This window comes from Pteropus vampyrus, unplaced genomic scaffold, assembly GCF_000151845.1.
Source record: "Pteropus vampyrus isolate Shadow unplaced genomic scaffold, Pvam_2.0 Scaffold50, whole genome shotgun sequence".
NCBI lineage: Eukaryota > Metazoa > Chordata > Mammalia > Chiroptera > Pteropodidae > Pteropus > Pteropus vampyrus.
In genome coordinates this window covers 8087831-8100140 of record NW_011888831.1, presented here as the reverse complement: position 1 = coordinate 8100140, position 12310 = coordinate 8087831, and the positions used below count along the sequence as shown (strand labels likewise).

Here is a 12310-nt window from a genome sequence, read left to right as displayed (position 1 = left end):
ATCTCTGTGAAGGAAAGTGCTGGTGTCTGTGTAGACTGTCATGCTCCCCTGGCATTAACACTGTGCCTGGCAGTGAGTGGGAGCTCAATACTTCCACATTTGTTGTCTGATCATTTACTCACCAGGTTTAAGAGGAGCAAGATTCACCTTAAGCATCATCCAAATTCTAAAATGTTCTTATTCTAAAATATCATTTCATATTAAATTTGCTAATTATTTTCCCTGGGAAGAATAGCAGCCAGAAAACAGTCCTTTGGCCACTATGTACAACTATATACATACACATAAAATTTTATACATATACGAATACATGAATATAAACAGCTTAATAATGATTTTGAAAATCAAATGTATACTGATACTTTCAAGAGAACAATTAGAAATCAAAACTGAATTCTTATCACAGTTGTCCTTGGACCAAAAGAAGTCTAGTTATGGCTTTTATAAAATAGTTACCAATAGTAAAGTACATAGCTCCTAGAATCAGCTAATAACTAGGGCTATGAAGTAAAATAACTTCTAAATGTAGAGAACATTTTCAGACTACAAATAAAATTTTGTCTTTGTTCAAAAAAATGATTTAGTTTCATTTTCTTTCAGTCCACATGCACAGAAAATTAAATTACAGACAGATAGTAAACTGGATATTAAAGTTAAATTGGAAGTGAATATTAACTTTCCACCAATTTCTATTATTGGAGGGCTTTAATTTTCTACCTGAAGAGGTAGAAAACTTCAAACAAAAAATCAAATGAAGTTCTAACTTTGCAAAAGATATCTGGAATGAATAAATAAGTCATTAAATAACTTTTCAACAATTTATTCCAAGTCATTTTCTAAAATTTTTAAAATGATATCTCATTAAATAACTTTAAGTAGGCATTATTGATGTTGACCTCCAATTAACTTAGCCTGAAATTTTCAATTTAAAAAAAAAATTAAGTACTTGGCATTACAAAAAGTCAACTAAAAAACAGCTTTGCATTTTATTTAATAAAACATCATTGCCGTGCTCTTTTGGCTATAATTTCTTAGGCTATACAATCCCAAACTATATGGTATAGCAAGTTTCTTTCTCTATTTGAACATCTAAGATAAACAATCCTCAAAAACAATTACTGACAACTGGATAAGAGTGAACTACAACTACATAAAACATTGACTAAGGGAATTTGGAAAATATTTTTTTGACTAAGGGAATTTAGAAAAAGAGAAGCATGCCAGAAAGGAAGTTGTTTTAAATTATTTTGTAAGTGTGAAATGGCTAATCTACTAGATAAAATCAATAGATAAAAACATGCTACATTTTCATGTGAAATGACATGATGTGACTATCATGGTAACTACACACAGAAAAGTCAAAGAAACCAAAGACTTTTCTGAGGTAGTTACAATGGGTTATACTTACAGCCACAGAAGCCCACTGCCATGCAAAACAGTGACTGGTTGGCATCTGATCATGTGAGCGACAGCAGCCAAAAAGAATAGAACATAAGAAGCAGAAGACAAAGTACCACCAATCAATGTCAAGAGTTGCCATGTAGAATACTCTCGCTAAACATAAATACCAAGAAATGACTGTCACAATCCTATAATTATCTATTTAAATGGGTTCCATTTAAAATTCTACATTAATAATACTAATCTTTTAGAATACTTCATTTGAAAAGTCCATTTTTATTTAGGTTAAACACAGTCAAACTTCGATATCAAAGTGCCTATCATATTTAAATGCTCAGAGCATGTTTGCTGAAATATGAAATTTGTATTTTAAATAAAAATTAAAAACTTTATTTCTAATTTCCTATGTGCGATATTCATCATCCAATGGGCAAAACTGTGCATTTGCAGGAACATTCACTCTAACCCAGAAGTCATTAATCACTCCCAAAACAGGAGGAGCTAATCAAAATATTTTGATTAATAAGGAAAGGTTAAAGGAAAAAGGAACTTAAAAAACGACAATAAAATTTTAACAGCATTTTGCGAAAAAAATTCCTCTAAGAAAATGTTTGACTCACTGAAATAGTGGAAAACAAACATCATAAACTAATATTGCAACAATACTGCGGTATACAACATACCACAATACTTATAGAAAAGGAAGGACTATTTGATTTTCTAAAATAATCAAAACAGCAAGAATGGGATAAAGACACTGAAAATGCAATAGGAAGAATGTGGATTAAAAATTCATGATTAATCTTACCGGTGCCATTCGTATTGCTGGGTGTGCTCCACAGCCCTGCACTGCTTTATGAAGTGTTTCACCAAACATATTTCGGAGTTCAACTGAGTGACAATATACAGCATCAATCTTAGGCCACCAATCCAATGCAGACTGGACAAAAACAGATACCATTAAGAATGGAAAAGTACAAATTTGCTTGAGTTATATGCTCTGGTTATTACTATAATTTTTTATCCTTTTGTGAGAAACTTTCTAAAACCATGCAAACATATGCCATGATTTCCAAAGTCTTCAAATAATATCTTTAATTCGAATCATATGTCTATTTTAAAATATAATAAACATGAGATAAATTGCCTACTTCATGAGCATGAGCATATAGACTGTCTCTTCTGACTAATAATTTAGTGAACTTGAGAAACAAAAAGTCTTTAGAGATCCGATTCTATAGCCAATCTTTTTCTTAAGTTTAATGTTTTACACATTGCTGAAACATACGTCCATATTTCTAAATTTTCCCAGATTAAGAATATGATTATTAAAGTTTTAAAAGAGATTAGTAGTTCAACATAATGTTGAAGGAATATGCCTACAGACAACAATGATAATTACGACATGAAATTAGTAAATGAGATAAGCTATTAGTAAACCTATAATCTTAAACTGATATGGAATGATGGTACAATACATGAAAAGACTAATGATCACCACAAAGACAAACTGATCACAGCTAAATATTTTTAAAAGGTAATTATTTTATGTAAATATTTTTATATCTGTTTAATTTGCTTAGCTTGTTTCCAGTTTTCAATACCTATTTTATTTGAAAGTATATCTTTAACTTTTACAATATACAATTTGACTACTGAACTATACTTAGGAAGGGAGGGACTCAAAATCTGTGAGGGAAGAAATACTTCTTTTTGGGTAATATGCTTGTTTCTGCTTTTTCCTTAACTCCTACTTTATTTAAGCCATTTTATAACAAATGATCAAGTTTTAGTTTGGTTATACAATGGATTATGTAAACTTTGGTCCATTTGGTCATCTGACTTGCCCAAGCAATTAACACAGCTTGATTTCCCTATATTTACTAACTTACACAACTTATATTAATCAGCTTAAAATGAAAAAGGCTGAATATCACAAAATGCATTGAGATAAGGGTCCTCCTCACTCTACTGACCCCATAATATCTTGTCAAAAACTGATTAACTAAAGAGACATGTATCCCACATAACATTCTATTGAAATTATGTCATTTTGATAGTGGTTAAAACTGTATTGTGCTACCAGGTGCACCCAATAAAACAGCTTGAATTTAACTTAAGTTTTGGTGATTTTCATAATTGTAACTTTTCATAATTTATAAATTCAGTCATTTTATACTTTTAAATAAAATAAATGCTAAAAACTAGACATCATGTAGTTGGTAAAAAATTTAGTGTTTAGAGCAGTTACTAAATGTGTCCTTTCTGAAACTAGTCAATTAAAGTAGACAATCTTCTTTCCCCCTGAAAACTTAGTTTATTGCCAAACAAATGGCAATATTTTTACAATATGAGCAAACTATGTGGCAATTCTTTAAGAGATAACAAATAAAATTGCAAATGCCTTGGAAATAATTTCTTCAACCAAAACCTCTCAGTAGAAAGAGATCATCTCATTCTCAATATGTGAACTATCCATAGTAAACCACAATAAACTGCCGTAAGGAAAAAACAATACTAAGTACTATACCAGCTATAGCATGTTCCACTGATGGCTAAGATAGTTGGCTCATATACGAGTATATTATTTCTTTAATTTCCCAATTAGAACAATATATCTAACTTAGCCTAAAAGAAGCCTATAAAGAGTAAATACTTAACAGAGATCTTGTAACTACAATTCTTCTCTTATGGCATAATAGAAAAGGTAACGGTACTATGAGTACCATTTTTGAAACTGATGAAAGCTTACATTATAGTAAAATTCAAATAGTATATTTTCGGATTTCTTAAGAACAGCAAAATATTTTAGATCTAACACTGTACTTATGAATTGAGTATGTTTCATGAAAACAAAACAAAGAACTGCAAATATCATTACTACTTCTATATAAACCCTCAAAAACACATCAGTAAAATTTTTATTTTATTTGAGAATGTGGTAATATATTTTTTTTAACATGTGAATTTGCTAAAGAACCACAGAAGAAGAAAACTTGTGAGGTGTACTGAACCAAGAATCATTTAAAAGGAAATCTTACACTAAAAATGAATTTAAGATTAGGAGTCCAAATGTGTAAGAAAAATTTCATGTGATTTCAAGACAAAATATTTCCATCTTCGCTGAGATTCCACAAATTTACATATTTACTTTATATATAGTTCTTTTAAGTCAGAAAGTACTTAAGATTCAATATCTATTAGCCTCAAACCAAAGGGGCAGGGGGAACCCTAACAAGAAACAATTTATCCAACAATCTATAATTATAAAGTATTATCTAACGTATAACTTTCAAAGATACTTTATAGACTCAAATCTATGCTCCTTTTCAAGCTATTCATTGAAAGGTTACTCTGATATTTTAAAATTTTAAAAATTAGTCAATATAGATTTTTCTTTATAAAAATGGATTTCATATTGATGTGATTTCTGATACAGACACACTCCACCTTCACACATGCAGTACTCATTATTAGAGTATAGATGCACAACCACTTCACCATATACACTGAGGCATGCATGAAGTACCACTCCAGACATGCTTCAAACCCACAAAGCAGCTCAGCCACTTACAGCAGTGCCAAGTCCATGCTTGAAAGTGCTCTATATATTCAATTGTAGACAAAAATAGTTTACAATTAAAGTAACTAGCCACAAAATATCAAAAAGTATATAGTTGACTTTATTAAATATAAATTTTAAGCATTTATGTAAAACCATTCACGCTAATAAATGGAATGCTTTTAGTATTATAAATCAAAGAAGAAAAAGGTAATAATATTTTATTTCTGAATTACACGTAAACTTAAGAGGAGAAATCATCTACTTTTTAATAGCTATGAAAGTAAACCTTGAAGTTACTAGTAAAAGTAAAAATTTTTAAAGTTTTTAATACAAACATACCTTAACTGCGATCAGACTCATTAAACTTTCTCTTTTGGAACAAACTGTATTTAATGTTCTTCTACCTGTAATTTAACTCACTGATACTTAACTGAGGGAGGTATCATTCCCCCAGGCAATTTTAGTTGTTCATAATGTCTGGGGGTGGGAGGAGGGAAGTGGCACAAATGGCATTTAATGAAATGTGAACCAGGGATGCTAAACATCCTGCAATGCACAAGGCAGTCCTGAACAACAAAGAATTGTCCTGCCCGAAATGCTACTAGCACTCCACCACAAAATATTAAATGTGTCACAAAATAGTTTTATTAATAGTTATTTTTCTCCTGCGGGAATGGATAAAAGAAAATGTGGGCAGAGTTTGATTTAATTCAACACATCCAAAGCAAATGAAGGTAGGGAGTATTTTTAACTCATCAGAGACACTTTTAAAATGGAATTTAATTACAAAGAGGACAAACATACCTAAGTCATCAATGATTAAAGCCCTTTTCAAGGGAGAAAAACAGGAAAAAGCTGACCAATTTACGTAAGTGTGAGTATCTATAAATGGATAAAAGTAGAACTGTGATAAATAACTTGAGAAACTTCAAAATATGATTGTTCATATTCAGAAGAACAAAATTTTTTAAATCCATGGTCCAAATCTGATAATTTTTTTATCTTTCTATTGCATGTACTCACATCAGAGTTGAAGGTTTCATAAGTACCTTTTAATGAGTTTGCCTATTTTGTCTGATATGGTTTTGTAATGTGTGAACACCTCTATTTAAGTGTGTTAATATTTTATTTGTTTAAGGAAGACTAAATAATACAATCAAATATAGTCTCGCCATTTTTCAAATGTACCATACTGAGCTACAACATAAATAACTATTACTTTAACTTAAATGGTTAAATGCTGGGAAAGAGCTAAGAATATTAGTATGTGATGAGCTTTGAAATGAAAATGTTAAATTACACTTTCAGTGGCACTGTTCTGAAGGACTTTGGATCCAAATAAAATGTATTAGGTTTAATCTTTCCAAAGGATCTCATTAACAACACCTTCCTCAATAAAGGTCCTCAGGTCAAAACTGAATATGAAAATGTTACTAGATATAAGTAATCATCTGTGAGAAACCTTTCTATATCAGACATCTAAGTTCAGAATCTTGTAAACCAAGAACATCTTTATTAAGAAAAAATAAGTAAGAAGAAAAAAAAATTTTAAGTAATTTAGCAATACCTTTTGGACTTACATTGGTGATGATTCGATGGAGTGAATTTACTAGCACATAGTGAAATGTAGAAGGGGAATTCTGAGCCAGGCAGATCTACAGAGGAAGAAAAAAATAGTAGATTATTTCTAGGAGAAAAAAATGCAGTAACACAAATGAGCACAAAAGGAAAAACAAAAAGAAAGTTAAAAAAAAAAATGTTAAGGTCTTAAAATTAACATTGATATATAATACTGAGAAATACCAATACAGGTGTAATCTATTCATATCTCTAGTCTTTTCACATTTTTAAAGGATGAACAGTATCAGTAAATATAACTGGATAAAAACCAGTGCTCTCACCTTAAAATGTTGGTTGTTGTGAGGGCTTATACGAAAGCAGGAAACAAGGCAGTCAATCATCAGATCCACATCTGCAGGCTGGCTGCCTCTTGAGAATGGTTTACTTGGATTAAAAAGCAGGTTCTATGAAAATCCCAATAGCAAGCAAAAGCCATTAAACAGCCATGCAGTATTTCTTTTACTAGTATTTAATAATATCAACACATCATCCACAGAGATGGCAGTAACATTCAGTTGCCAGAAGAAGCACAAAGCACTAATATTGTGGGTCACGGATGTGATAAAATTCTTACTATACTATGTATGATTCCTTTAAAGTACTAATTTCTACATTATTTTAAAACCAAATCTAAATATTAATGCTAATTTAATAAAACTGGTTAATTATGTGTTTTCTTTATTCTCTAAGCCACTTTATTTAGCCTGAGGAAGACAGTAACAAAAGTAAGTCCTATAAACTTATTAAAGAAGACTTATAACTTTAGTGTTAGCAGTAATCTTGAACAATGCTCTATCTAGTTTAATGCTTATAAAGTTTATTTTCATTTAATTGTCTTAAAGTTTGTAGTAAAGAAATAATATGCAAGTTACCTTAAGATCCACCACCATGGACTGAACCAGGAGGAAAATGACGGAGTTATCTTCCCAATTGATGTAAGTACTTGCTTTACACAGTTTGACACAGGCTATTGCAGCACTTTCAGTCAGCTGCCTGCTTCCTCCATGGCCAGCAAGTGCTTTTCGTAGACTGTCCAGAAATAATTTCTACAGAATTCAAATACAGCGAGAACATAATATATAAAGTTTCTCAGACTTCAGATTTATCTAATAAAGTAGAAACTTATCAGCCTCTAAAAACTACATAATTGATATCTGTAGTTTTATTTCTCAAGTAGTTGTCATCATTTAAATATTTCTCAAATCTAAAAAAACAGAATCTGTTCATGTTCTTTGTTGAAATACTGAAGGAACGTAAGAAAAAGTCCTTCCCAAACAAGACAGCTGACTTCTAAACCCTGAATTCAAATGACTACAACCTCTTTTTCACATTATCTTTAATTTTAAAATTAAAGACAATTTAGTTATGGTCTATGTCAAACTGTTCATCCTTACCTAAAACTCCAGGCTATATTCAACCTTCAGCCTCTTAAGGCTGTTCCATTGCTCTAAATTCCGTTCCTCACAAAAAGTCATCCATTCTTGTGATCTTAAATCCTCTTTGCACTAACAAACTTTTTCCCTTTGGTTTTTCTCCTAAATGAAAACCTCACATTTCACTTACATGTTTTCTCAAATATAACATGTCAAAAGCTAAACTCACCAAACAACAGTAGAATATACATTCTTATCAAGTATACATGGAACGATCTCCAAGACCATAGGTTAGGCAATAAAACAAGTCTTAATAATTTTAAAAGACTGAAATCATATAACATATCTTTTCTGATCACAATGAAATGAAATTAGAAATCCCAACAGCAGAAAGAAAACTGGAAAATTCACAAATATGTGAAAATTAAACATCATTAAAAAAAATCACAAAGGAAATTAGAAAATACCTTAAGACAAATCAAAGTGAAAACCCAACATACTATAAAACTTATGGGACATAGTGCAAGCACTGCTAATTTATACCTGGTAACTCTCACATCAAAAACGAAAAAAGTTCTCAAATCAATAACCTAATTGTATACCTTAAGGAAATAGAGAAAAAAGAGCAAACTAGACCCAAAGCTAGCAGAAAGAAGGAAATAGTAAGATTAGAGCAAAGATAAATGAAATAGAGAATAGAAAATATAGGGAAAAAAAATCAACCACCACTCTACATACGTGTAATTTGATTATTTTAATGAAAAAGTAGATATGCATGGAAAGATACCTATCAACCATTAATACTAACTCATAAAGAATGTGGCTAGAAAAGAGAATTAAAAAATTAATAATGTTTTAAAATCCAGAAATATTTAAAAATCTAAAATTTTAAACCTAGAAAAATACTAGAGGAAAATATAGAAGAACATTTCTAAAATCTCGGCATGTTCTAGACATAAAGGTCAAATATTATATTATTCCATTTACATAAAATGTCCAGAACAGGCAAATCCAGAGACAGAAAGCAGATTTGTGGTTGCCAGAGGCTGGGGTGAGAGGAAGTAATGAATGACTGATGAGTATGAGTTTTCTTTTAGGGATGATTAAAATATTCTGGAATTAGATATGGTGATGGTTGAACAACTTTGTGAATCCGCTAAAACCACTGACTTGTATACTTTAAAAGACTGAATATTATGGCATGTGAATTCTATCTCAATAAAATGAATAAATAAAATCTTGGGTAGAAATCTGACCAAAAAAGCTAGGACACAAAAAAAGCTAGACTGAGTAGACTACATACAAATTTTAAATATCCAAATAGCAAAAACAAAACTAAGACTCATAAACAAAGTTTACAAAGAGAAGTCAGTAAAAGTATACACACACACCCTACAAATCAACAGAAGACAGACAATCCAATGGAAAATAAGAAATGCAGAGAAAATACACAAATGACCAATAAACATTTGGAAAGATACAGTTGTGATTATTAAAATATAAATTCACTTAAGAGTATTACTGAATTTATAGTAGCTTTTTACCCATGTCTATTTTCCCAATGAACAGAAACAAAAAAAATTACTATTCTAAAGGGCTCCAAAACAACCTAACATGAAAAATGGTGTCCACACAATGGAAAAGTTAGGATATAGACCGAAATAGAGTAGCACAGCAGCAGAGACTCTCAAGGATTATCTAGTTCATTTATTTACACATCAGCGCATAAATTCGCTAGCCAATATTTTTATAAAGTAGTGAATCATTCAGCTGATTTTGAACATCTCTATCCATAGACAAGTCATGCAGGGGCCCATTTCATGTTTAGTCAGCTAAAACTATTTTTCCCAAAGTAGCAAAAAAATAAAAAATGTATTCGCAAAACAAACTGCATATAGAAATTCAAATAAAACAATAAGATTAATACCCAGATCTTATTCTTTAAGCATAAGATCTGGGTATTAACCTTATAAGCGCCCCTTAGGAATTACCAGTTGTTATAGTGCCAATTTCACTACTGAGGTCATATATGATATCTTGCCTTCCTAACAAAGTGCTGTGAAAACTGTTCCAAAATACCTAAATGAGTTACCAGATGATCTCATTAGCACCAAGCGGATACTCACCAAAGTATATTCAAATAAAAACACCATAAAAGTGATGAATTCTAGTAAGGCAATGCTTGCAGTGATTATAAGAAGAACTATGTTTAACACTGACAGAAGTATCATTTAGTCTTCTCTTGTAAAAGAATGAATTGCGACTAGGGATTGTTTTAAGTCTTTAATTAATGAATGGTATAATTTATTTTCCCTCCAAATAAATTTATGTACAACTATGTCTCTGCTAAGGCCAGCAAACACAGAGACCTAAAATGACTATAATTAGAAATGGCCCCCTGAAATATCATGCTTACAGAATGCTAAGCCTAAAGTAATACACACCTTGAGTAAAATAAACCACTTCACATTTAAACAGATGAAAATAATTTTGCCCTCCTCACCTTATTCATGTTGTTTTCATCAACCACATCCTTGGATATATCCTGGATTATTTCTGGACACAAGATAAGAAGAATGATTTGCAGTGGCCAAACTGCTGCTTTACGTTTGGTGCTTTCAGCAAAACCATCCACCAAGTCAAACAGTTTTTCTGCACAATCTATGTAAAAAATGGAAATATTAAATGATATTATTAGATGAGAAGAAAATCTCTGGCATTAAATTAAAAGCCGGCATAATCCTACAACCCAAAAGCCATATTTTTAAAAGATAAACTTGGGAGTTCACTTAAACAAACAAATTCATTCAGGTAAGCAGACGAGGAATGGTATGTTGTCCATATATTAGAAGAACTATCTTGATCCACCCTAGAAAAGTCCATGTTTTAGAATGGTCACATTTATGTTCAGTCTCAATGGGCAGGGTCTTATGAAAAGTGTGATGTACTCAAGGAACAAAGACTGGACAGCTTCCAAACAGGAATTACCAAAGCTCACTAAGAATCTGTATTCTCTGCCTAGCAGTTGTGTCTCAGGAATTCTAGGTAAGGGTATTACTACTTTATACACGTTGCCCTACATACAAAATAAAGCCTCAGAGCACAAAATGTGCTTCTCTACAATAAAGAGGCATCAAATATCCAATTCACAACTCTAATTAAAGATTAGAGCTTCATTTCAAACATCTTTATCTATTTGCTCAAAGAAAAGGAAAAGAGTTGAGGATAATTTAGAACTACAAGAGAAAATTAATATTTCCTATAAAAGTTGACGAGATGTAAAAGCACCTTAATAACAAAATAACTTGAAAAGTGATAGGTTTTTACCTCATAAGTAAGAGTTTAAAAGACAAAAAACTAATCTTATCCTTACCAGCCATATCAGTCTGTGGAATCTGGTAGAGCTTTGTAAATTCATCTGGATAATTTTCTACCCAGTTCCAAAATGCCTACAAATAATAAAACATATATTTGTATGTGAAAGCAAAAATATTTTCTTAATATAGTAAATAAAATGTCATACGGCTCCAATTGTATCACAACCTTTCAACTTCCTTCATAAGAATATTGCATTCTTCCAAAAATTAATGTGAAATTATCACTCAAGTCATGACTTTGATTCAAAATACTAAAAACAGCAACATTTATAGCCAAAAATTGACAAAATTTTAATACCAAAGAGGTTATAACTTACTTTTTCCAGGCTATTTATAACTGCTAACTGTGCAACCTTCTTTAGGGCTTTAAATTTAAATGCTGTTTCTGGGGGGAAAAAATTTTAAAGTTAACTCTACATTAATTAGTTAACACAAATATAATTCAGAGCTACTAGTAAAAACTCCTTTCCTTTCATATACACTTTTGTTCCAGTATACTTGTAAGCAATGTAAAGACATTTAATATAAACCAAACACTCATTGTGTCCACTAAAAACAAAACTCAATAAAAAGTAAATAAGCCTTGAACTTCAAAGGTGGTTGTGAGTTTTTTTCCTGTTTTGTTTTCAGTAACTTGTTTTTAAAAAAGGTACAAAACACATGGTCATTGCAGAAAATTCAAAAAATATGCAATTGTCTAAGGGATATTTAAAACATCATCTATTTTTCTACCATTCAGAGACATAACTTCCTTAACTCCTCAATGTTTAATGATACCAAAATTGGAATTTCAACTATGAATTGAATGGTGGTTCATTATAGTCTAAAAAAATTGCTGAACATTTATCCATACCTTGATAGAATAGCTAAAATGTGATTTAATTGTTGCTTGGTTTTATAACTGTAATAACCTAAAATAAATAATTCTGAACAACGATAATACAGATAGAACACATAGTCTTATAGTATTACAT

At 30.8% G+C, this 12310-nt stretch overlaps 1 protein-coding gene across 4 annotated transcripts in view; it reads right to left on the bottom strand.

Annotated features, from left to right (window-relative positions):
* The window catches only part of NF1 (neurofibromin 1), a 210001-nt gene that overhangs the window by 145535 nt on the left and 52156 nt on the right, over positions 1-12310 (bottom strand). For all 4 annotated transcript variants that reach the window (XM_023530595.1, XM_023530594.1, XM_011360010.2 and 1 more), the window contains exons 6-12: positions 11654-11721; positions 11333-11408; positions 10463-10620; positions 7459-7632; positions 6868-6990; positions 6547-6621; positions 2210-2341 (exon numbers count right to left, since the gene is read on the bottom strand). In XM_023530595.1, the coding sequence (XP_023386363.1) occupies positions 2210-2341; positions 6547-6621; positions 6868-6990; positions 7459-7632; positions 10463-10620; positions 11333-11408; positions 11654-11721 (806 nt within the window). The remainder of the gene's footprint in view (positions 1-2209; positions 2342-6546; positions 6622-6867; positions 6991-7458; positions 7633-10462; positions 10621-11332; positions 11409-11653; positions 11722-12310) is intronic.